Below are 25,843 nucleotides of genomic sequence, written 5' to 3'. Positions count from 1 at the left end.
CACTCTCTAAGCCCCGCCCCTTCGCTCTAAGCCACTCCCCTTTCTTCTATCGCCCCGCCCCTTCTCGCTAAGCCACTCCCCTTCCTCCAAACCCCACCCCTTCCCACTAAGCCCCACCCCTTCCCGCTAAGCCCCTCCCTCCACGCCCCACTCTCCCCTCTACGCCCCTCCAAGCCCCGCCCCTCCCCTCCCAGCCCCTCCCCTCCCAGCCCCACCCCTTCCCCTCCAAACCACGCCCCTCCCTCCCAAGCCCCTCCCCTTCCCCAAGCCCCACCCCCTCCCTCAACAGCTCCCTCTCCCCCCTCCTCCCCTTTCGACCCCCTCCCCCTTTAGCCACGCCCCTCCGGTCCACGCCCCCTAGCGCCACGCCCCTCCCGGCCACGCCCCACCCAGCCACGCCCCTCCAGGCCACGCCCCCCTTTACCCATGGCAGCGAAAGTCTCCCTGAGGTCATCCTTGTCGATGATGCCGTCGCGGTTCTGGTCGATGACGGTGAAAGCCTAAAAATTTGGGGGGGGGGGGGGGGGAGGGGTCGCAAAGGCTCATGGGAAGGCGGCCACGCCCCCTCCCCCCACCCCTCCCCCACCCCAAAGGCCCAAAATCTCCCCTCCCCCCCCCCCCAAAAAAACCCCAACAGGTGTTGGGGGGGGGGGAGGGGTGGAAGGAAACCCAAGATTCCAAGGGTGCCCCTCCCCCCCCCACCCCGGCCCCTCCCCCCACCCCGGCCCCTCCCCCCGGCCCCTCCCCCCGGCCCCTCCCCCCACCTCCTTGAACTCCTGGATCTGGGTCTGGTCGAACATGGAGAAGACGTTGGAGCTGCCTTCGGCCGCGCGGCGCCTCGCCTTTTTGGGGGCCTTTTTGGGGGGGGGGAGGGGGAGGGGGGTTAGTGGGGGGTGGGGGAGGGGCGGGGGAGGGGGAGGGGTGGGGTTGGGGGGGGACCCGGGGGGGGGATTTGGGGGATTTGGGGGGATTTGAGGGGATTTTAGGGGAATTGGGGGGGGGATTTGGGGGGTGGGGGAGGGGGGGAGGGGTGGGGGGAGGGGTGGGGGGAGGGGGGAGGGGTGGGGGAGGGGTCTGGGTGGGGGGTTGGGGGGAGATTGGGGGATTTTGGGGGGAATTTGGGGGGATTTCGGGGGGATTTCGGGGGTGGGGGAGGGTGGGGGGAGGGGTGGGGGAGGGGTCGGGGTGGGGGGTTGGGGATTTTGGGGGGATTTTAGGGGGAATTTGGGGGGATTTTGGGGTGGGGGAGGGGTCTGGGGGGAGATTGGGGGATTTGGGGGGGAATTTGGGGGGATTTCGGGGGTGGGGGAGGGGTGGGGGGGTGGGGGGAGGGGAGGAGGGGTGGGGGAGGGGTCGGGGTGGGGGGTTGGGGGATTTTGGGGGGATTTTAGGGGGAATTTGGGGGGATTTTGGGGTGGGGGAGGGGAGGAGGGGTGGGGGAGGGGTCTGGGGGGAGATTGGGGGATTTGGGGGGGAATTTGGGGGGATTTCGGGGGGGATTTCGGGGGTGGGGGAGGGGTGGAGGTGGGGTCTGGGTGGGGGGTTGGGGGATTTTGGGGGGATTTTGGGGGAGGGGAGGGGTGGTTGGGGAGGTGGGGGGGGGAGGGGTCTGGGTGGGCTTTTGGGGGGGATTTGGGGGGACTTGGGGGTCCGGGGGGGGGTCCCAGAAGAATTTTAAGGACCTGGGGGGGGGGGGGTCCAGGAGGGATTTGGGGGTCCTGGGGGGGGATTTAGGGGTCCCAGAAGAATTTGGGGGTCCCGGGGGGAATTTAGGGGTCCCGGGGGGGTCCCAAAAAAATTTGGGGGTCCTGGGGGGAGATTTAGGGGTCCTGGGGGGGTCCCAAAAGAATTTTGGGGTCCTGGGGGGGGTCCCAGCAGGATTTTGGGGGGTCCCAGAAGAATTTGGGGGTCCCTGGGGGGGGCAATTTTGGGGTCCCGGGGGGGTCCCAAAAATTGGGGGGGTCCCAGAAAAAATTTGGGGTCCCTGGGGGGGGGTCCAGGAGGGATTTGGGGGTCCTGGGGGGGGATTTAGGGGTCCCAAAAGAATTTGGGGGTCCCAGGGGGGGATTTAGGGGTCCCTGGGGGGGGTCCCAAAAATTTGGGGGTCCCTGGGAGGGGGAATTTTGGGGACCCGGGGGGGGTCCCAAAAATTGGGGGGGTCCCAGAAAAAATTTGGGGTCCCTGGGGGGGGGGTCCAGGAGGGATTTGGGGGTCCTGGGGGGGTTTGGGGGTCCCTGGGGGGGTCCCAAAAAAATTTGGGGTCCCTGGGGGGGGGTCCAGGAGGGATTTGGGGGTCCTGGGGGGGGTTGGGGGTCCCTGGGGGGGTCCCAAAAAAATTTGGGGGTCCCTGGGGGGGGGTGTCCCCAAAATCTCACCATGGCTGACGCGGGGTCCCTGCGTCTCCCTCGGGGGGTCCCGGTGGCTCCGGGGGGTTTTTATCCCCCCAGGGTGGGGGTGGGGGGGTGGGTGTGGCTATTCCCAAAATAGCCCCCACCCCCCTCGGGCCACGCCCTTCTTGGGGGGGGTCCTTCCCCCCCCCCCCCCAAAAAGGCGCCTTGAGGGTGCCCCAGGGTGCCCTTAAAGGGAGAAAAGGGTTAAAAATAGAAACTGGGGGGGGGAGGGGAAGGGGGGGGGACCCCAGCACCTGCCACCCGCCCCTCCCCCGCTCCGGAGGGGGTGGGGGGGGAGGGGGCGAAATCAGGGAGCCCAGTGAGGCCAGGGCTCCGAAACCAGTGTTCCCAGTGCTCCCAGTGCTCCGGAACCAGTGTTCCCAGTGCTCCCAGTAATCCCAGAGCTCTGAAACCAGTGATCCCAGTGATACCAGTGCTCCAAAACCAGTGTTCCCAGTGCTCCCAGTAATCCCAGAGCTCTGAAACCAGTGATCCCAGTGCTCCCAGTAATCCCAGAGCTCTGAAACCAGTGATCCCAGTGCTCCCAGTGCTCCAAAACCAGTGTTCCCAGTGCTCCCAGTAATCCCAGAGCTCTGAAACCAGTGATCCCAGTGCTCCCAGTGCTCCCAGTGCTCCAAAACCAGTGTTCCCAGTGCTCCCAGTGCTCCAGAACCAGTGTTCCCAGTGCTCCCAGTAATCCCAGAGCTCTGAAACCAGTGATCCCAGTGATACCAGTGCTCCCAGTGCTCCAAAACCAGTGTTCCCAGTGCTCCCAGTAATCCCAGAGCTCTGAAACCAGTGATCCCAGTGCTCCCAGTGCTCCAAAACCAGTGTTCCCAGTGCTCCCAGTAATCCCAGAGCTCTGAAACCAGTGATCCCAGTGCTCCCAGTAATCCCAGAGCTCTGAAACCAGTGATCCCAGTGCTCCCAGTGCTCCAAAACCAGTGTTCCCAGTGCTCCCAGTAATCCCAGAGCTCTGAAACCAGTGATCCCAGTGCTCCCAGTGCTCCCAGTGCTCCAAAACCAGTGTTCCCAGTGCTCCCAGTGCTCCAGAACCAGTGTTCCCAGTGCTCCCAGTAATCCCAGAGCTCTGAAACCAGTGATCCCAGTGATACCAGTGCTCCCAGTGCTCCAAAACCAGTGTTCCCAGTGCTCCCAGTAATCCCAGAGCTCTGAAACCAGTGATCCCAGTGCTCCCAGTGATCCCAGTGCTCCAAAACCAGTGTTCCCAGTGATCCCAGTGCTCCCAGTGCTCCGAAACCAGTGTTCCCAGTGCTGCCAGTGCTCCCAGTGCTCCAAAACCAGTGTTCCCAGTGCTCCCAGTAATCCCAGAGCTCTGAAACCAGTGTTCCCAGTGCTCCCAGTGCTCCCAGTGCTCCAAAACCAGTGTTCCCAGTGATCTCAGTGCTCCCAGTGTTCCAAAACCAGTGTTCCCAGTGATCCCAGTAATCCCAGAGCTCTGAAACCAGTGATCCCAGTGCTCCCAGTGCTCCCAGTGCTCCAAAACCAGTGTTCCCAGTGATCTCAGTGCTCCCAGTGTTCCAAAACCAGTGTTCCCAGTGATCCCAGTAATCCCAGAGCTCTGAAACCAGTGATCCCAGTGCTCCAAAACCAGTGTTCCCAGTGCTCCCAGTGCTCCAAAACCAGTGTTCCCAGTGCTCCCAGTAATCCCAGAGCTCTGAAACCAGTGATCCCAGTGCTCCCAGTGCTCCCAGTGCTCCAAAACCAGTGTTCCCAGTGCTCCCAGTGCTCCAGAACCAGTGTTCCCAGTGCTCCCAGTAATCCCAGAGCTCTGAAACCAGTGATCCCAGTGATACCAGTGCTCCCAGTGCTCCAAAACCAGTGTTCCCAGTGCTCCCAGTAATCCCAGAGCTCTGAAACCAGTGATCCCAGTGATACCAGTGCTCCCAGTGCTCCAAAACCAGTGTTCCCAGTGCTCCAAAACCAGTGTTTCCCAGTGCTCCCAGTAATCCCAGAGCTCTGAAACCAGTGATCCCAGTGCTCCCAGTGCTCCCAGTGCTCCAAAACCAGTGTTCCCAGTGCTCCCAGTAATCCCAGAGCTCTGAAACCAGTGATCCCAGTGCTCCCAGTGCTCCGAAACCAGTGTTCCCAGTGCTCCCAGTAATCCCAGAGCTCTGAAACCAGTGATCCCAGTGTTCCCAGTGCTCCCAGTGCTCCAGAACCAGTGCTCCCAGTGCTCCCAGTAATCCCAGAGCTCTGAAACCAGTGCTCCCAGTGCTCCCAGAGCTCTGAAACCAGTGTTCCCAGTGATACCAGTGCTCCCAGTGCTCCAAAACCAGTGTTCCCAGTGCTCCCAGTGCTCCCAGAGCTCTGAAACCAGTGCTCCCAGTGATCCCAGTGCTCCAGAACCAGTGTTCCCAGTGCTCCAGAACCAGTGCTCCCAGTACTCCCAGTGCTCCCAGTGCTCCAAAACCAGTGTGCCCAGTGCTCCCAGTAGTCCCAGGAGTCAGAAACCAGTGCTCCCAGTGCTCCCAGTGCTCCCAGTGCTCCAAAACCAGTGTTCCCAGTGCTCCAGAACCAGTGCTCCCAGTGCTCCCAGTGCTCCCAGAGCTCTGAAACCAGTGATCCCAGTGCTCCCAGTGATCCCAGTGCTCCAAAACCAGTGTTCCCAGTGATCCCAGTGCTCCCAGTGCTCCGAAACCAGTGTTCCCAGTGCTGCCAGTGCTCCCAGTGCTCCAAAACCAGTGTTCCCAGTGCTCCCAGTAATCCCAGAGCTCTGAAACCAGTGTTCCCAGTGCTCCCAGTGCTCCCAGTGCTCCAAAACCAGTGTTCCCAGTGATCTCAGTGCTCCCAGTGTTCCAAAACCAGTGTTCCCAGTGATCCCAGTAATCCCAGAGCTCTGAAACCAGTGATCCCAGTGCTCCCAGTGCTCCCAGTGCTCCAAAACCAGTGTTCCCAGTGATCTCAGTGCTCCCAGTGTTCCAAAACCAGTGTTCCCAGTGATCCCAGTAATCCCAGAGCTCTGAAACCAGTGATCCCAGTGCTCCAAAACCAGTGTTCCCAGTGCTCCCAGTGCTCCAAAACCAGTGTTCCCAGTGCTCCCAGTAATCCCAGAGCTCTGAAACCAGTGATCCCAGTGCTCCCAGTGCTCCCAGTGCTCCAAAACCAGTGTTCCCAGTGCTCCCAGTGCTCCAGAACCAGTGTTCCCAGTGCTCCCAGTAATCCCAGAGCTCTGAAACCAGTGATCCCAGTGATACCAGTGCTCCCAGTGCTCCAAAACCAGTGTTCCCAGTGCTCCCAGTAATCCCAGAGCTCTGAAACCAGTGATCCCAGTGATACCAGTGCTCCCAGTGCTCCAAAACCAGTGTTCCCAGTGCTCCAAAACCAGTGTTTCCCAGTGCTCCCAGTAATCCCAGAGCTCTGAAACCAGTGATCCCAGTGCTCCCAGTGCTCCCAGTGCTCCAAAACCAGTGTTCCCAGTGCTCCCAGTAATCCCAGAGCTCTGAAACCAGTGATCCCAGTGCTCCCAGTGCTCCGAAACCAGTGTTCCCAGTGCTCCCAGTAATCCCAGAGCTCCGAAACCAGTGCTCCCAGTGCTCCCAGTGCTCCCAGTGCTCCAAAACCAGTGTTCCCAGTGATCCCAGTGCTCCCAGTGCTCCAAAACCAGTGTTCCCAGTGCTCCCAGTGCTCCAGAACCAGTGTTCCCAGTGCTCCCAGTAATCCCAGAGCTCTGAAACCAGTGATCCCAGTGTTCCCAGTGCTCCAGAACCAGTGTTCCCAGTGATCCCAGTGCTCCCAGAGCTCTGAAACCAGTGCTCCCAGTGCTCCAGAACCAGTGCTCCCAGTAATCCCAGAGCTCCGAAACCAGTGCTACCAGTGCTCCCAGTGCTCCCAGTGCTCCAAAACCAGTGTTCCCAGTGATCCCAGTGCTCCCAGTGCTCCAAAACCAGTGTTCCCAGTGCTCCCAGTGCTCCAGAACCAGTGTTCCCAGTGCTCCCAGTAATCCCAGAGCTCTGAAACCAGTGATCCCAGTGTTCCCAGTGCTCCAGAACCAGTGTTCCCAGTGATCCCAGTGCTCCCAGAGCTCTGAAACCAGTGCTCCCAGTGCTCCAGAACCAGTGCTCCCAGTAATCCCAGAGCTCCGAAACCAGTGCTACCAGTGTTCCCAGTGCTCCAGAACCAGTGTTCCCAGTGATACCAGTGCTCCCAGAGCTCTGAAACCAGTGATCCCAGTGTTCCCAGTGCTCCCAGTGCTCCAGAACCAGTGTTCCCAGTGCTCCCAGTAATCCCAGAGCTCCGAAACCAGTGCTCCCAGTGCTCCCAGAGCTCTGAAACCAGTGTTCCCAGTGATACCAGTGCTCCCAGTGCTCCAAAACCAGTGTTCCCAGTGCTCCCAGTGCTCCCAGAGCTCTGAAACCAGTGCTCCCAGTGATCCCAGTGCTCCAGAACCAGTGTTCCCAGTGCTCCAGAACCAGTGTTCCCAGTGCTCCAGAACCAGTGCTCCCAGTACTCCCAGTGCTCCCAGTGCTCCAAAACCAGTGTGCCCAGTGCTCCCAGTAGTCCCAGGAGTCAGAAACCAGTGCTCCCAGTGCTCCCAGTGCTCCCAGTGCTCCAAAACCAGTGTTCCCAGTGCTCCAGAACCAGTGCTCCCAGTGCTCCCAGTGCTCCCAGAGCTCTGAAACCAGTGCTCCCAGTGATCCCAGTGCTCCAGAACCAGTGTTCCCAGTGCTCCAGAACCAGTGTTCCCAGTGCTCCAGAACCAGTGCTCCCAGTACTCCCAGTGCTCCCAGTGCTCCAAAACCAGTGTGCCCAGTGCTCCCAGTAGTCCCAGGAGTCAGAAACCAGTGCTCCCAGTGCTCCAAGGGCTCCCAGAGCTCTGAAACCAGTGATCCCAGTGATACCAGTGCTCCCAGTGCTCCAAAAACCAGTGTTCCCAGTGCTCCCAGTAATCCCAGAGCTCTGAAACCAGTGCTCCCAGTGCTCCCAGTGCTCCAAGGGCTCCCAGAGCTCTGAAACCAGTGTTCCCAGTGATACCAGTGCTCAAAAACCAGTGGTCCCAGTGCTCCCAGGACTCTGAAACCAGTATTCCCAGTAACACCAGTGCTCCCAGTGCTCCCAAACCAGTGCTCCCAGCACTCCAAAACCAGTGCTCCCAGCACTCCCAGTACTCCAAAACCAGTGCTCCCAGTGCTCCCAGTACTCCCAGACCAGTGCTCCCAGCACTCCCAGTACTCCAAAACCAGTGCTCCCAGTGCTCCCAGTGCTCCCAAACCAGTGCTCCCAGTGCTCCCAAACCAGTGCTCCCAGTGCTCCCAAACCAGTGCTCCCAGTACTCCCAGTACTCCAAAACCAGTGCTCCCAGTGCTCCCAGTACTCCCAGACCAGTGCTCCCAGTTCTCCCAGTACTCCAAAACCAGTGCTCCCAGTACTCCCAGTACTCCAAAACCAGTGCTCCCAGTGCTCCCAGTGCTCCCAAACCAGTATTCCCAGTAACACCAGCAGCTCCCAGTAGCTCCCAGTAGCTCCCAGTGCTCCCAGACCAGTATTCCCAGTGCTCCCAGCAGCTCCCAGCAGCTCCCAGTAGCTCCCAGTGCTCCCAAACCACTGCTCCCAGTTCTCCCAGTACTCCCAGACCAGTGCTCCCAGTGCTCCCAGTGCTCCCAGACCAGTATTCCCAGTAACACCAGTAGCTCCCAGCAGCTCCCAGTAGCTCCCAGTGCTCCCAGTACTCCCAAACCAGTGCTCCCAGTGCTCCCAGTGCTCCCAGACCAGTATTCCCAGTAACACCAGCAGCTCCCAGTAGCTCCCAGTAGCTCCCAGTGCTCCCAGTAGCTCCCAGTGCTCCCAGACCAGTATTCCCAGTGCTCCCAGTAGCTCCCAGCAGCTCCCAGTAGCTCCCAGTGCTCCCAGTTCTCCCAGTACTCCCAAACCAGTGCTCCCAGTGCTCCCAGACCAGTATTCCCAGTAACACCAGTAGCTCCCAGTGCTCATAAACCAGCGCTCCCAGTATTCCCAGTAGCTCCCAGTAGCTCCCAGTAGCTCCCAGTGCTCCCAGTTCCCGCCCCCAGCTCCCCCCTCGTCCCTCCCCGTGACGTCACGACCGCCCACCCCCACCATTTCCGGCAGCGCCTCTTCCCCATTGGTTCATTCCGCGGCCGGAAGAGGGCGGGGCCCGAGCCGGGGGTCGAGACGGGGGGGGGGGGGCGGGTCCGCGGCTTCGGTCACGTGGGGACGCGCTCACGTGACCCCGGCAGAGGCGAAGCGGGGTCACGTGGGCGCCGCCGCGGCAGCGTCTCGCCGGCGGGTAACGGGGGGGGGGGGGGAGGTTTTTGGGGGGGTGTCACGTGACGGGGAGTCACGTGAGGGGGGCGGGAGGGGGGTGGGGGGGTGGGGGAGGGGGCGGGGGGCCGGGACCCACCGAAAGGGGGGGGGTGGGGGGGATCTGGGGGGCGGGAGGGGGGGGGAGTTGGGGGGCTGGGGGGGGGATCTGTGGGGCAGGAGGAGGGACTTGGGGGGCACTTGTGGGGCTGGGGGGGCGGTTGGGGGGGACTTGGGGGGCTGGGGAGGGGGATTTGGGGGGCTGGGGGGCAGTTGGGGGGCACTTGTGGGGCTGGGGGGATCTATGGGGCAGGAGAAGGGACTTGGGGGGCAGGTGTGGGGCTGGGGGGGCAGTTGGGGGGATTTGGGGGGCAGTTGTGGGGCTGGGGGGGCAGTTGGGGGGCCCTGGTGGGGGTCTGTGGGGCAGGAGAAGGGACTTGGGGGGCAGGTGTGGGGCTGGGGGTCATGGGGGGGAGTGTGGGGCAGTTGTGGGGCTGGGGGGGCAGCTGGGGGGCAGTTGTGGGGCGGTGGGGGGGGAATGTGGGGCAGTTGTGGGGCTGGGGGGGCAGTTGTGGGGTTGTGGGGTACTTATGGGGCTGGGGGTGCGAGGGGCAGCTATGGGGCTGGGCTCTGGGGGCAGCTATGGGGCAGGGGGCTGGGTTCTGGGGGCGGTTATGGGGCTGGGGGGGCAGTTGTGGGGCTGGGGGGGCAGTTGTGGGGCAGGGGGGCGGCTATGGGGCTGGGTTTTGGGGGCAGCTGTGGGGCTGGGGGCAGTTATGGGGCTGAGGGGGGCAGTTATGGGGCTGGGGCGGGCAGCTATGGGGCTGGGGGGGCAGTTGTGGGGCAGGGGGCCGGGTTTGGGGGGAAGTTATGGGGCTGAGGGGGGCAGTTATGGGGCAGGGGGGGCAGTTGTGGGGCAGGGGGGCGGCTATGGGGCTGGGTTTTGGGGGCAGCTGTGGGGCTGGGGGCAGTTATGGGGCTGAGGGGGGCAGTTATGGGGCTGGGGCGGGCAGCTATGGGGCAGGGGGTTCAGCTGTGGGGCAGGGGGCCGGGTTTGGGGGGAAGTTATGGGGCTGGGGGGGCAGTTGTGGGGCTGGGGGGGCAGTTGTGGGGCAGGGGGGCGGCTATGGGGCTGGGTTTTGGGGGCAGCTGTGGGGCTGGGGGCAGTTATGGGGCTGAGGGGGGCAGTTATGGGGCTGGGGCGGGCAGCTATGGGGCTGGGGGGGCAGTTGTGGGGCAGGGGGCCGGGTTTGGGGGGAAGTTATGGGGCTGGGGGGCGGCTGTGGGGCTGAGGGGGGCAGTTATGGGGCAGGGGGTCAGCTATGGGGCAGAGGAGCGGGTTTTCGACTCAGCTATGGGGCAGGACGGCCGTGGGGCCAGGCGTTCTGCGGGGCCGGCCTCGCTATGGGGCAGAGGGTCTCCGTGGGGCAGCCGGCCGTGGGTCGCGGCGTCAAACCCGCCCCATCGTCTCCGCCCCACAGCGGCAGCCCCATGGCGTCGGGGCCGGTGCTGCGCCGCGCCGACGACACCGGCGCCGAAGACCCGGGCTGCGGATCCCCTTCCCGCCCCACGGCGCTGCCCCACGGCGTCGCCCGCCCCACGGCGCTGCCCCACGGCGTCTCCCTCGCCCGCGCCCGCCTGACGGTGGCCGTCCTCTGCTACGTCAACCTCCTCAACTACATGGACCGCTTCACCGTCGCCAGTACGTGTGGGGCGGCCGTGGGGCGGCCGTGGGGCGGCCGTGGGGCAGCCCCACATCTCCCCACATCTCACTTTTCCCAGGCGTCCTGCCCGAAGTCGAGGATTTTTTCGGCATCGGGGACGGCAGCTCCGGTCTCTTGCAAACAGGTCCGGCCCCCCCCCCCCCCCCCGACCCCGGCGCGCTTAAGAGAGGGGACGTGTGGGGCTGCCCCACACTTGTGGGGCTGACCCACGGCTTCCCTTTTCAGTGTTTATCAGCAGTTACATGGTGCTGGCGCCCGTTTTCGGTTATTTGGGCGACCGGTACGACCGCAAGCGCCTGCTCTGCCTCGGCATCGCCCTCTGGTCCGCCGTCACCCTGGCCAGCAGCTTCGTCCCGCGAGAGGTGTGGGGCAGATGTGGGGCAGATGTGGGGCAGGCGTGGGGCAGGCGTGGGGCAGGCGTGGGGCGGCGTTGGGATACCCGGGGGTGACGTGGGGGGCGGCCCCGGGGTGGTCGTGGGTGATGTGGGGCAGTTGTGGGGTGGGTGATGTGGGGTGGATGTGGGGCAGCCGTGGGGCAGATGTGGGGCAGATGTGGGGCAGGCGTGGGGCAGCCGTGGGGCAGCGTTGGGGTACGTGGGGGGTGGTCCCGGGGTGGTCGTGGGTGATGTGGGGCGGTTGTGGGGTGGGTGGGGTGGGGTGGATGTGGGGCAGCCATGGGGCAGATGTGGGGTGGATGTGGGGCAGGTGTGGGGCAGATGTGGGGCAGGCGTGGGGCGGCGTTGGGATACCCGGGGGTGACGTGGGGGGCGGCCCCGGGGTGGTCGTGGGTGATGTGGGGCGGTTGTGGGGTGGGTGATGTGGGGTGGATGTGGGGTGGATGTGGGGCAGCCGTGGGGCAGATGTGGGGCAGATGTGGGGCAGGCGTGGGGCAGCCGTGGGGCAGCGTTGGGGTACGTGGGGGGTGGTCCCGGGGTGGTCATGGGTGATGTGGGGCGGTTGTGGGGCGGTTGTGGGGTGGGTGGTGTGGGGTGGATGTGGGGCAGCCATGGGGCAGATGTGGGGTGGATGTGGGGCAGATGTGGGGCAGGTGTGGGGCAGGCGTGGGGCGGCGTTGGGATACCCGGGGGTGACGTGGGGGGCGGCCCCGGGGTGGTTGTGGGTGATGTGGGGCGGTTGTGGGGCGGTTGTGGGGTGGGTGGTGTGGGGTGGATGTGGGGCAGCCATGGGGCAGATGTGGGGTGGATGTGGGGCAGATGTGGGGCAGGTGTGGGGCGGCGTTGGGATACCCGGGGGTGACGTGGGGGGCGGCCCCGGGGTGGTCGTGGGTGATGTGGGGCGGTTGTGGGGTGGGTGATGTGGGGTGGATGTGGGGCAGCCGTGGGGCAGATGTGGGGCAGGCGTGGGGCAGCCGTGGGGCAGCGTTGGGGTACATGGGGGGTGGTCCCGGGGTGGTCGTGGGTGATGTGGGGCGGTTGTGGGGTGGGTGGTGTGGGGTGGATGTGGGGCAGCCGTGGGGTGGATGTGGGGCAGGTGTGGGGCAGATGTGGGGCAGCCGTGGGGCGGCGTTGGGGTACGTGGGGGGCAGCCCCGGGGTGGTTGTGGGTGATGTGGGGCGGTTGTGGGGTGGGTGGTGTGGGGTGGATGTGGGGCAGCCATGGGGCAGATGTGGGGCAGCCGTGGGGCAGATGTGGGGCAGCATTGAGATACCCAGGGGTGACGTGTGGGGCGGCCCCGGGGTGGTTGTGGGTGATGTGGGGCGGTTGTGGGGCGGTTGTGGGGTGGGTGGTGTGGGGCGGATGTGGGGCAGCCATGGGGCAGATGTGGGGTGGATGTGGGGCAGGTGTGGGGCGGCGTTGGGATACCCGGGGGTGACGTGGGGGGCGGCCCCGGGGTGGTCGTGGGTGATGTGGGGCGGTTGTGGGGCGGTTGTGGGGTGGGTGGTGTGGGGTGGATGTGGGGCAGCTGTGGGGCAGATGTGGGGCAGGCGTGGGGCAGCCGTGGGGCAGCGTTGGGGTACGTGGGGGGTGGTCCTGGGGTGGTCGTGGGTGATGTGGGGCGGTTGTGGGGCGGTTGTGGGGTGGGTGGTGTGGGGTGGATGTGGGGCAGCCATGGGGCAGATGTGGGGTGGATGTGGGGCAGGCGTGGGGCAGATGTGGGGCAGGCGTGGGGCGGCATTGGGATACCCGGGGGTGACGTGGGGGGCGGCCCCGGGGTGGTCGTGGGTGATGTGGGGTGGTTGTGGGGTGGGTGATGTGGGGTGGATGTGGGGTGGATGTGGGGCAGCCGTGGGGCAGATGTGGGGCAGCCGTGGGGCAGCCGTGGGGCAGCGTTGGGGTATGTGGGGGGTGGTCCCGGGGTGGTCGTGGGTGATGTGGGGCGGTTGTGGGGCGGTTGTGGGGTGGGTGGTGTGGGGCAGCCATGGGGCAGATGTGGGGCAGATGTGGGGCAGCCATGGGGCAGCCGTGGGGCGGCATTGGGGTACGTGGGGGGCGGCCCCGGGGTGGTCGTGGGTGATGTGGGGCGGTTGTGGGGCGGTTGTGGGGTGGGTGGTGTGGGGTGGATGTGGGGCAGCTGTGGGGCAGATGTGGGGCAGGCGTGGGGCAGCCGTGGGGCAGCGTTGGGGTACGTGGGGGGTGGTCCCGGGGTGGTCGTGGGTGATGTGGGGCGGTTGTGGGGTGGGTGATGTGGGGTGGATGTGGGGCAGCCGTGGGGCAGATGTGGGGCAGGTGTGGGGCAGCCATGGGGCAGATGTGGGGTGGATGTGGGGCAGGCGTGGGGCAGATGTGGGGCAGGCGTGGGGCGGCGTTGGGATACCCGGGGGTGACGTGGGGGGCGGCCCCGGGGTGGTCGTGGGTGATGTGGGGCGGTTGTGGGGTGGGTGGATGTGGGGTGGATGTGGGGCAGCCGTGGGGCAGATGTGGGGCAGGCGTGGGGCAGCCGTGGGGCAGCGTTGGGGTACATGGGGGGTGGTCCCGGGGTGGTCGTGGGTGATGTGGGGCAGTTGTGGGGCGGCTGTGGGGTGGGTGGTGTGGGGTGGATGTGGGGCAGCTGTGGGGCAGCCATGGGTGCCGTGGGGTGGCCGTGGTTGCCGTGGGGCACCCGTGGGGCGGCCGTGGGTCACCGGTGGGTGCTATAGGGCGGCCGTGGGGCACCCGTGGTCGCCGTGGGTCACCGGTGGGTGCTATGGGGCGGCCGTGGGGCAGCCGTGGGGCAGCCATGGGTGCCGTGGGGTGGCCGTGGTTGCCGTGGGGCGGCCGTGGGGCACCCGTGGTCGCCGTGGGTCACCGGTGGGTGCTATGGGGCAGCCGTGGGGCACCCGTGGTCGCCGTGGGTCACCGGTGGGTGCTATGGGGCGGCCGTGGGGCAGCCGTGGGGCAGCCATGGGTGCCGTGGGGTGGCCGTGGTTGCCGTGGGGCACCCGTGGTCGCCGTGGGGCGGCTGTGGGTCACCGGTGGGTGCTATAGGGCGGCCGTGGGGCACCCGTGGTCGCCGTGGGGCGGCTGTGGGTCACCGGTGGGTGCTATGGGGCGGCCGTGGGGCGGCCGTGGGTCACCGGCAGGTGCCGTGGGTCTGACCCCCATCTCCCCCCCCCCCCCAGCGGTTCTGGGTGCTGCTGGTGGGGCGGGCGCTGGTGGGGGTGGGGGAGGCGTCCTACTCCACCGTGGCCCCCACCCTCATCGCCGACCTCTGCGCCGGCCTCGCCCGCAGCCGCGCCCTGGGGGGGTTCTACCTCGCCGTGCCCCTCGGCAGGTGGGGGGGCAATTTTTTGGGGGGGGGGGGGGGGGGCAGTTTTTGGGGAGGCATTGGGGTGGGGGGGTAATTTATGGGGGGAGATTTGGGGTGGGGGGGTAATTTGGGGGGGGGGACATTTTGGGGGAGTGACTTTGGGGGGATATTTGGGGTGGGGGTCGTTTTGGGGGGGACATTTGGGGGGAGTGAATTTTTGGGGGGACTTTTGGGGGGGGACATTTGGGGTGGGGGTTATTTTGGGGGGACATTTGGGGGGAGTGAATTTTGGGGGGGGCATTTTTGGGGGGGCATTGGGTGGGGGGGTCATTTATGGGGGGAGATTTGGGGTGGGGGTCATTTTGGGGGGCAACATTGGGTAGGGGGTGTTTTGGGGGGGCCATTTTGGGGAGGGACATTTTGGGGGGTGGCATTTATGGGGGGGGACATTTGGAGGGGGTGCCATTTTGGGACAGCAGGGGGGGGTGTCTCTCTGACTCGGGGGGGGGGGGTCTCCGTGGATTTGGGGTCCCCCCCCCCGACCCCCCTTTTTGCCCCCCCCCAGCGGGCTGGGTTACATCGTGGGGGCCAAGGTGAAGGAGGTGGCCACCGATTGGCGCTGGGCCCTTCGCGTGAGTGTCCCCCCCCCGTGTGTGTCCCCCCCCATATTGTCCCCAAAGGCGACCCCCGACCCCCCCCCCCCAAAAAAATTTTTTTCCCAGGTGACCCCGGCACTGGGAGCCGTGGCCGTGGCTTTACTGGTGACGGTGGTGAGCGACCCCCCCCGGGGGGGGCTGGAGAGACCCCCCGATGCGCCCCTCCCCCGCACCTCCTGGGCCACCGATTTGCGGGTTTTGGCCACCAAGTGAGTCCTTGGGGGGGGTCCCGGTGTCTCTTGTCCCTTTTTTGGGGGGGGGGGTCCCCAATGTCCCTTGTCCCCTCAATGGGTTGACCTGGTGGCTCTTTGGGTTGGGTTGACCTGGTGGCCCAACGTCCCTTGTCCCCTTGGGGGGGTCCGGGGGGGTGACAGGGGGTCCCAATGTCCCTTGTCCCATTGGGGGGGTCTGGGGGGTCCCATGGGGGGGTGACAGGGGGTCCCGGTGTCCCTTGTCCCCTTTTTGGGGGGGTCACTGGGGGTCCCAGTGTCCCTTGTCCCCTCAATGGGTTGACCTGGTGGCCCAATGTCCCTTGTCCCCTTGGGGGGGTGACAGGGGGTCCCAATGTCCCTTGTCCCATTGGGGGGGGTCTTGGGGGGTCCCATGGGGGGGTGACAGGGGTCTCGGTGTCCCTTGTCCCCTTTTTGGGGGGTCACTGGGGGTCCCGGTGTCCCTTGTCCCCTCAATGGGTTGACCTGGTGGCCCAATGTCCCTTGTCCCCTTGGGGGGGTCCGGGGGGGTGACAGGGGGTCCCAATGTCCCTTGTCTCATTGGGGGGGGTCTTGGGGGGTCCCATGGGGGGGTGACAGGGGTCCCGGTGTCCCTTGTCCCCTTTTTGGGGGGTCACTGGGGGTCCCAGTGTCCCTTGTCCCCTCAATGGGTTGACCTGGTGGCCTTTTGGGTTGGGTTGACCTGGTGGCCCAACGTCCCTTGTCCCCTTGGGGGGGTGACAGGGGGTCCCAATGTCCCTTGTCCCATTGGGGGGGGTCTTGGGGGGTCCCATGGGGGGGTGACAGGGGTCTCGGTGTCCCTTGTCCCCTTTTTGGGGGGTCACTGGGGGTCCCGGTGTCCCTTGTCCCCTCAATGGGTTGACCTGGTGGCCCTTTAGGCTTGGGTTGACCTGGTGGCCCAACGTCCCTTGTCCCCTTGGGGGGGTGACAGGGGGTCCCAATGTCCCTTGTCCCATTGGGGGGGGTCTGGGGGGTCCCATGGGGGGGTCACAGGGGGTCCCGGTGTCCCTTGTCCCCTTTTTGGGGGGGTCACTGGGGGTCCCAGTGTCCCTTGTCCCCTCAATGGGTTGACCTGGTGGCCTTTTGGGTTGGGTTGACCTGGTGGCCCAATGTCCCTTGTCCCCTTGGGGGGGTCCGGGGGGGTGACAGGGGGTCCCAATGTCCCTTGTCCCATTGGGGGGGGTCTTGGGGGGTCCCGTGGGGGGGTCACAGGTGTCTCGGTGTCCCTTGTCCCCTTTTTGGGGGGGTCACTGGGGGTCCCAGTGTCCCTTGTCCCCTCAATGGGTTGACCTGGTGGCCCAACATCCCTCGTCCCCTTTTTGGGGGGGGGTGACACGGTGACAAGGGGGGGGTCCTGGTGACACCGTGTGTCCCCCCCCCCTCCCCAAGCCGCAGCCTGGTGCTGACCACCCTGGGTTTCACGGCGGTGGCCTTCGTCACCGGGGCGCTGGCCCTGTGGGCTCCCGCCTTCCTCTACCGGTGCCGGTTGGCCAGCGGGGAGGGGTGGCCGTGTGACGAGGGACGGCGCTGCCACGGGGACGAGAGGTGACAGCGGGGGGGGGGCGGGACGAGGGGTTGGGGGGGACGAGGGGACGGTGGGGGCGGTGGGGTGGGGGCGGTGGGATGGGGACGATGGGGATGATGGGATGGGGACGATGGGGACGATGGGATGGGGACGATGGGGATGGGGATGATGGGGACAATGGGATGGGGACAATGGGGACAATGGGGATGATGGGATGGGGACAATGGGGATGGGGACGATGGGGACAATGGGATGGGGACGATGGGGACAATGGGATGGGGACAATGGGGACAATGGGGATGATGGGATGGGGACGATGGGATGGGGACGATGGGGACGATGGGATGGAGATGATGGGGATGGAGATGATGGGGATGATGGGGATGGGGACGATGGGGACAATGGGGATGATGGGGACAATGGGATGGGGACAATGGGATGGGGACGATGGGGATGATGGGGACGATGGGATGGGGATGATGGGGACAATGGGATGGGGACGATGGGGATGGAGATGATGGGGATGGAGATGATGGGGACGATGGGGACAATGGGGACGATGGGATGGGGACGATGGGATGGGGACGATGAGGACAATGGGGACAATGGGATGGGGATGATGGGGACAATGGGATGGGGATGATGGGATGGGGATGATGGGGACAATGGGATGGGGATGATGGGGACGATGGGGATGGAGATGATGGGGATGATGGGGATGGGGACGATGGGGACGATGGGATGGGGACAATGGGGATGATGGGGACAGTGGGATGAAGATGATGGGGACAATGGGATGGGGACCGGGACAATGGGATGGGGACAATGGGGACGATGGGATGGGGACGATGGGGATGGGGATGATGGGGACGATGGGATGGGGACAATGGGATGGGGATGATGGGGATGATGGGGACGATGGGATGGGGACGATGGGGACAATGGGGATGATGGGGACAATGGGATGGGGATGATGGGATGGGGATGATGGGGACGATGGGATGGGGACGATGGGGATGGGGATGATGGGGATGATGGGATGGGGATGATGGGGACGATGGGATGGGGACGATGGGGATGGGGATGATGGGGATGATGGGGATGGAGATGATGGGGATGATGGGATGGGGATGATGGGGACGATGGGATGGGGACAATGGGGATGATGGGGACAGTGGGATGAAGATGATGGGGACAATGGGATGGGGACGGGGACAATGGGATGGGGACAATGGGGACGATGGGATGGGGACGATGGGGATGGGGATGATGGGGACGATGGGGACAATGGGGACAATGGGGACAATGGGATGGGGACGATGGGGACGGAGATGATGGGGATGATGGGGACAATGGGGACAATGGGGACGATGGGATGGGGATGATGGGGATGATGGGGATGATGGGGACAGTGGGATGAGGACAATGGGGACGATGGGATGGGGACAATGGGGATGAGGATGATGGGGATGGGGACGATGGGATGGGGACGATGGGGACGATGGGATGGGGACGATGAGGACAATGGGGACAATGGGATGGGGATGATGGGGACAATGGGATGGGGATGATGGGATGGGGATGATGGGGATGATGGGGACGATGGGATGGGGACGATGAGGACAATGGGGACAATGGGATGGGGATGATGGGGACAATGGGATGGGGATGATGGGATGGGGATGATGGGGATGATGGGGACGATGGGATGGGGACGATGGGGATGGGGATGATGGGGACAATGGGATGGGGACAATGGGGATGATGGGGACAGTGGGATGAAGATGATGGGGACAATGGGATGGGGACCGGGACAATGGGATGGGGACAATGGGGACGATGGGATGGGGACGATGGGGATGGGGATGATGGGATGGGGATGATGGGGACGATGGGATGGGGACAATGGGATGGGGATGATGGGGACGATGGGATGGGGACGATGGGGACAATGGGGATGATGGGGACGATGGGATGGGGACGATGGGGACGATGGGGATGGAGATGATGGGGATGATGGGATGGGGATGATGGGGACGATGGGATGGGGACAATGGGGATGATGGGGACAGTGGGATGAAGATGATGGGGACAATGGGATGGGGACGGGGACAATGGGATGGGGACAATGGGGACGATGGGATGGGGACGATGGGGACGGAGATGATGGGGATGATGGGGACAATGGGGACAATGGGGACGATGGGATGGGGATGATGGGGATGATGGGGATGATGGGGACAGTGGGATGAGGACAATGGGGACGATGGGATGGGGACAATGGGGATGAGGATGATGGGGATGGGGACGATGGGATGGGGATGATGGGGACAATGGGGACAATGGGGATGGAGATGATGGGGATGATGGGGATGGGGACAGTGGGGATGATGAGGACGATGGGATGGGGGCAATGGGGATGATGGTGACAGTGGGATGAAGATGATGGGGACAATGGGATGGGGACGATGGGGACAATGGGGACAATGGGGACGATGGGATGGGGATGATGGGGATGATGGGGACAGTGGGATGAGGACAATGGGGACAATGGGATGGGGACAATGGGGATGATGGGGATGATGGGATGGGGACGATGGGATGGGGACGATGGGGATGATGGGGACAGTGGGATGAAGATGATGGGGACAGTGGGATGGGGACGATGGGGACAATGGGGGGTGACAGTGGGGGGACAGGGGTGACAGTGGGACAATGGGGGGGACAATGGGGAGAACGGGGGAACGGGACAATGGGGGGACAACGGGGACAATGGGGGACAACGGGGTGACGGTGGGGACAATGGGGGGAATGGGACAATGGGGGGACCATGGGGGGACAGTGGGGACAATGGGGGGGTGGGGGGACAATGGGGAAAGTGGGGGGGGGACAGAGGGGACAATGGGGGGGTGGGGGGACAATGGGGCCAGTGGGACAATGGGGGGGTGACAATGGGGGGACAAGGGGCCAACGGGGGGGGGGACAATGGGGACAACGGGGGGGGCGGGGGGACAATGGGCCAATGGGGCCAATGGGGTGACAAGGGGGGGGGCGGGGTGAGCTGACCCCTCCCCCCATGTCCCCTCCCCTCCCCCCCCCCCCCCAGCCTGGTTTTCGGGGTGCTGACGTGCGCCTCGGGGGTGCTGGGGGTGGGGGCGGGGGCGGAGCTGTCGCGCCGCCTGCGGGCGCGGTCGCCGCGGGCCGACGCCCTCCTCTGCGGGGGCGGGGTCCTGGCCGCCGCCCCCTGCCTCCTCCTCGCCCTCCTCTGCGCCACGCCCTGCCTGCCCGCCGCCTACGTGAGGTCACGGGGGGGTCACGGGGGGTCGTGGGGGTCGTAGGGGTCACGGGGGGTCGTGGGGGTCGTAGGGGTCATGGGGGTCATCGGGGTTGTAGGGGTCATTGGGGGTCATTGGGGTCATCAGGGGTCATTGAGGGTCATGGGGTCATAGGGGTCATGGGGGTCATTAGGGGTCATGGGTCATTGGGGGTCATCGGGGTCATGGGGTCGTAGGGTTCATGGGGTCACTGGGGTCATGGGGGTCATCGGGTCATTGAGGGTCATTGGGGTTGTGGGGTCATCGGGGTCATTGAGGGTCATAGGGGTCATTGGGGTTATTGGGGGTCATCGGGGTCATGGGGTCGTAGGGGTCACGGGTCATTGGGGTCACCAGGGGTCATCGGGGGTCACTGAGGGTCATGGGGGTCATTGGGGGTCATGGGGTTGTAGGGGTCATGGGGGGTCATCAGGGGTCATGGGGGGTCAAGGGTCATCGGGGGGATGGGGACCCCGGCCTGCTGCCTGGGTGGGGTCATGGGGGGGTCAGGGGGTCATGGGGGGTCAGGGGTCATCGGGGGGTCACGGGGGGGTCATGGGGGGGGCTATGGGGACGCCCGCCTGCCGCATGGGGTCATGGGGGGGGTCAAGGGTCATGGGGGTCATAGGGGGTCTAGGGGTCACGGAGGTCACATGGGGGTCACGGCGGGGTCACGGCGGGGTCGTGACCCCTTCGTCCCCGCCCCCAGGTCTTCATTTTCCTGGGGGAGACGCTGCTGTCGCTCAACTGGGCCATCGTGGGCGACATCCTACTGGTACGGGGGGGGCGGGGCTGCGCCACGCGCGACGTCACGGGGGTGTGGCGTGTCACGTGACCCACGTGTGACCCCCCCCTCCCCCCCCCCCAGTACGTGGTGGCCCCGTCGCGGCGGTCGACGGCCGAGGCGCTGCAGATCGTCACCTCCCACCTACTGGGGGACGCCGGCAGCCCCTACCTCATCGGACTGGTGGGGGACTGGGAGGGCACTGGGGGGGAATTGGGGGGGACTGGGAGGGACTGGGAGGGCACTGGGGGGGTGCTGGGAGGGGATCGGGGGGGACTGGGGGGGATTGGGAGGGAATGGGAGGGGGATTGGGGGGGACTGGGAGCACTGGGAGGGCACTGGGAGGGGAGTGGGGGGACTGGGAGGGCACTGGGAGGGGAGTGGGGGGACTGGGAGGGCACTGGGGGGCACTGGGAGGGACTGGGAGGGGATTGGGGGGGATTGGGAGGGACTGGGAGGGCACTGGGGGGGTGCTGGGAGGGGATCGGGGGGGACTGGGGGGGATTGGGAGGGAATGGGAGGGGGATTGGGGGGGACTGACTGGGAGCACTGGGAGGGCACTGGGAGGGGAGTGGGGGGCACTGGGAGGGGACTGGGAGGGGATTGGGGGGGATTGGGAGGGACTGGGAGGGCACTGGGGGGGTGCTGGGAGGGGATCGGGGGGGACTGGGGGCGATTGGGAGGGAATGGGAGGGGGATTGGGGGGGACTGGGAGCACTGGGAGGGGAGTGGGGGGGCACTGGGAGGGCGCTGGGGGGCACTGGGAGGGGATTGGGGGGGACTGGGGGCACTGGGAGGGACTGGGAGGGGATTGGGGGGGACTGGGAGCACTGGGAAGGCACTGGGAGGGACTGGGAGGGGATTGGGGGGGGACTGGGAGCACTGGGAAGGCACTGGGAGGGACTGGGAGGGGATTGGGGGGGACTGGGAGCACTGGGAAGGCACTGGGAGGGACTGGGAGGGTAGTGGGGGGGATTGAGAGGGACTGGGGGGGGGACTGGGAGCACTGGGGGGGTTACTGGGGGCACTGGGGGGGCACCAGGGCTGTACTGGGATCACTGGGGGAGTACCCTGCCCTGTCCTATACTGGTTTGTCCTCTCCCATACTGGTTTGTCCTGTCCTGCTTTGTCCTGTCCCATCCTGGTTTGTCCTATCCCATACTGGTCTGTACTGATTTGTACTGGTCTGTACTGGTCTGCCCTCTCCCATACTGGTCTGCCCTCTCCCATACTGGGCTATCCTCTCCCATACTGGTCTAGCCTGTCTCGTACTGGTCTACCCTCTCCCATACTGGTCTACCCTCTCCCGTACTGGTCTAGCCTGTCCTGTACTGGTCTACCCTCTCCCATACTGGTCTAGCCTGTCCCGTACTGGTCTGCCCTCTCCCATACTGGTCTGCCCTCTCCCGTACTGGTCTGCCCTCTCCCATACTGGTCTATCCTATCCCATACTGGTCTGCCCTCTCCCATACTGGTCTGCCCTCTCCCGTACTGGTCTAATCCTATCCCATACTGGTCTGCCCTCTCCCATACTGGTCTGCCCTCTCCCGTACTGGTCTGCCCTCTCCCATACTGGTCTATCCTATCCCATACTGGTCTACCCTCTCCCGTACTGGTCTGCCCTCTCCCGTACTGGTCTATCCTATCCCATACTGGTCTACCCTATCCCATACTGGTCTACCCTCTCCCATACTGGTCTAGCCTGTCCTGTACTGGTCTACCCTCTCCCATACTGGTCTATCCTATCCCATACTGGTCTACCCTCTCCCGTACTGGTCTGCCCTCTCCCGTACTGGTCTATCCTATCCCATACTGGTCTACCCTATCCCATACTGGTCTGCCCTCTCCCGTACTGGTCTATCCTATCCCATACTGGTCTATCGTATCCCATACTGGTCTGCCCTCTCCCATACTGGTCTACCCTCTCCCATACTGGTCTAGCCTGTCCTGTACTGGTCTACCCTCTCCCATACTGGTCTATCCTATCCCATACTGGTCTACCCTCTCCCGTACTGGTCTGCCCTCTCCCATACCGGTTTGTCCTGTCCTGTCCCATCCCGGTTTGTCCTATCCCATACTGGTCTATACTGGTCTGTACTGCTTTGTACTGCTTTTTACTGCTTTGGACTGGTCTGGACTGGTCCGGACCAACCTAGACTGGTCCCGACTGGTTCCTACTGGTTCCGGCAGGTGAGCGACGCCCTGCGGGGGGGTTCCCCCCCCTCCTTCCAGGGGGGGGCGCGGGCGCTGGAGCGGGCGCTGCTGCTGGCCCCCTTCGCCGCCGCCCTGGGGGGGGGGCTCTTCCTCGCCGCCGCCGACGCCCTCCCCCCGCGACCGACGCCGCGCCCGCCGCGAGGCCAAAGGTCGGGGACCCCCCCCCAAAAAAAAAAAACCCCGCGCCCCAAAAACCCCCAGCACCCACCCCCGGCACCCAAAGACCCCCCCATGGCACCCAATTCCACTTAACGCCCCCTCCCAGTATGTACTGGTGGGGTCTGCCCCCCTCCCAGTAACCCCCCATAGCACCCAGACCCCCCCCATGGCACCCAGACCCCCCTAGACCCCCCCATGACACCCCAACCCCCCCCCCAGCACCCACCCCCGGCACCCCCAGACCCCCCCATGGCACCCAATTCCACTTAACGCCCCCTCCCAGTATGTACTGGTGGGGTCTGCCCCCCTCCCAGTAACCCCCCATAGCACCCAGACCCCCCCCATAGCACCCAGACCCCCCTAGACCCCCCCATGACACCCCAACCCCCCCCCAGCACCCACCCCCGGCACCCCCAGACCCCCCCATGGCACCCAATTCCACTTAACGCCCCCTCCCAGTATGTACTGGTGGGGTCTAGCCCCCTCCCAGTAACCCCCCCATAGCACCCAGACCCCCCCAGTGCACCCCCAGTGCCCTCCCAGTATCCCCCCAGCACCCCCCAACACCCACTGGTGGGATGCAGCCCTTCCCAGCCCCACCCCAGTACCCCCCAGTACCCTCCCAGTACCCTCCCAGTCTCCCCCAGTATCCCCCAGTACCCTCTCAGTACCCCCCAGCCCCCCCAACACTCTCCCAGTACTCCCCAGTACCCTCCCAGCACCCCCCCCACTATCCCCCAGTACCCCCCCCAGCGCCCTCCCAGTACCCCCCAGTACCCCCCAGCGCCCTCCCAGTCTCCCCCAGTACCCCCCAGCGCCCTCCCCAGTACCCCCCCAGTACCCCCCAGCGCCCTCCCAGTACCCCCCAGCCCCCTCCCAGTACCCCCCAGTACCCCCCCAGCACCCTCCCAGTACCCCCCCAGCCCCCTCCCAGTACCCTCCCAGTCTCCCCCAGTACCCCCCAGCCTCCTCCCAGTACCGTCCCAGTCTCCCCCAGTGCCCCCAGTCCCCTCCCAGTCCCTCCCAGTCCCCCCCAGTATCATCCAGCCCCCCCCCCAACCTGCCCCTCCCCCCCCCAGGCCTCCCCCCCGACGGCGCCGACGATGACGACGATGACGACGTCGATGACATCGTGGTGCCGCGCGGCGGCCGCCCCACCAAGGTGCCGGTGGCCCACGTCCTCGCCTGACCCACGGCAATGGGGCTCTGACCCACGGCGGGGGGCTCTGACCCACGGCGGGGGGCTCTGACCCATAGCGAGGGGTCGCTGACCCACGGCGGGGGGCTCTGACCCACGGCGAGGGGGGCGCTGACCCACGGCGAGGGGTCTCTGACCCACGGCGGGGGGCTCTGACCCATAGCGAGGGGGCTCTGACCCACGGCAATGGGGCGCTGACCCACGGCGAGGGGTCACTGACCCACGGCAATGGGGCTCTGACCCACGGCAATGGGGCGCTGACCCACGGCGAGGGGTCACTGACCCACGGCAATGGGGCTCTGACCCACGGCGAGGGGCTCTGACCCATAGCGAGGGGGCTCTGACCCACGGCAATGGGGTGCTGACCCACGGCGAGGGGTCACTGACCCACGGCGGGGGGGCTCTGACCCCACGGCAATGGGGCTCTGACCCACGGCGAGGGGCTCTGACCCATAGCAGGGGGTCTCTGACCCATAGCGAGGGGTCGCTGACCCACGGCGGGGGGTCTCTGACCCACGGCGAGGGGGCACTGACCCATAGCGAGGGGTCTCTGACCCACGGTGGGGGGTCTCTGACCCACAGCAGTGGGGCGCTGACCCACGGCAGGGGGCTCTGACCCACGGCGAGGGGGCTCTGACCCACGGCGGGGGGCTCTGACCCACAGCGAGGGGTCTCTGACCCACGGTGGGGGGTCTCTGACCCACAGCGAGGGGGCGCTGACCCACGGCAATGGGGCGCTGACCCACGGCGAGGGGCTCTGACCCACGGCGGGGGGCTCTGACCCATAGCGAGGGGTCTCTGACCCACGGCAATGGGGCTCTGACCCACAGCGAGGGGGCTCTGACCCACGGCAGGGGTCAGTGACCCACGGCAAGTGGCACCGACCCATAGCAAGGGGTCTCCGACCCACGGCGGGGGTCTCTGACCCACAGCGAGGGGTCGCTGACCCACAGCAAGTGGCACCGACCCACAGCAAGGGGTCACCGACCCACGGCGAGTCCCACCGACCCACGGCGAGGGCTCCCTGCCCCACGGCGAGTCCCACCGACCCACGGCGACAGCTCCCTGCCCCACGGCGAGTCCCACCGACCCACGGCGAGGACTCCCTGCCCCACGGCGAGTCCCACCGACCCACAGCGAGGGCTCCCTGCCCCACGGCGACGGCTCGCCGACCCACGGCGGCTGCCACCGACCCACGGCGACGGCTCCCCGACCCCCCAGTGGGGCGCCCCACATCTCCTACCTCCCCCCCCCCAAAATAAACCCCGTTTCACCCCCCCCACCCTCCGGCTGCCTCCTCTCCATCCCGCTCCCCGCCCCACACATTTCCTGCCCCACACGTTTCCTGCCCCACACGTTTCCTGCCCCACGGCGGCGCCCGCAGCTTCCTGGGGGGGGCGTGTTTTTTTTTTTTTTGGGGGGGGGGGGGGCCCCGTCCCCGCGTGCGCCGGGGGTTCGGGGCGCGGGAGGTGACAGCGCCGGACGTCGCGCGGGCGCAGGTATGGGGCGGGATGGGGGGGGGATGTGGGGCAGACGGCCACGAGGGTCGACCCACGGCGAGCCGTGGGCGGACGGAGGGGCTGGGACCCCCACTTATGGGGCAGCGGGGTGCTCGGGGCCTCTACTTATGGGGCAGGCGGGATGCTCGGGTCTTCTACTTACTTAGGGGGCAGATGGATGCCT

The 25,843-nt window shown here is 65.6% G+C and overlaps 2 protein-coding genes across 2 annotated transcripts; one reads left to right on the top strand and one right to left on the bottom strand.

The window, feature by feature from the left end:
• The first annotated feature begins 9,982 nt into the window (after positions 1-9,982).
• On the top strand, positions 9,983-25,423 carry LOC138684274 (protein spinster homolog 1-like). The gene is made up of 13 exons (XM_069777968.1): positions 9,983-10,371; positions 10,452-10,517; positions 10,619-10,755; positions 13,953-14,104; positions 14,646-14,712; positions 14,803-14,945; positions 16,356-16,511; positions 19,598-19,787; positions 20,515-20,580; positions 20,674-20,772; positions 22,780-22,952; positions 24,042-24,706; positions 25,222-25,423. Exons 1-12 carry the CDS (start codon positions 10,074-10,076, stop codon positions 24,067-24,069), a joined length of 1,575 nt encoding a protein of 524 aa, XP_069634069.1. The 5' UTR covers positions 9,983-10,073; the 3' UTR covers positions 24,070-24,706; positions 25,222-25,423.
• On the bottom strand, positions 17,001-18,066 carry LOC138684275 (uncharacterized; the record flags this gene model as incomplete). The annotated part of the gene is given in 3 exon segments (XM_069777969.1): positions 17,001-17,508; positions 17,748-17,806; positions 17,809-18,066. Coding segments are annotated over 3 exon segments (825 nt in total), but the record flags the coding sequence as incomplete, so codon positions are not given.
• Positions 25,424-25,843: the final 420 nt, after the last annotated feature.

This window comes from Haliaeetus albicilla, unplaced genomic scaffold (genome assembly GCF_947461875.1).
Source record: "Haliaeetus albicilla unplaced genomic scaffold, bHalAlb1.1 scaffold_199, whole genome shotgun sequence".
NCBI classification, from domain to species: domain Eukaryota; kingdom Metazoa; phylum Chordata; class Aves; order Accipitriformes; family Accipitridae; genus Haliaeetus; species Haliaeetus albicilla.
This window is presented reverse-complemented; position numbering and strand designations above follow the sequence as displayed.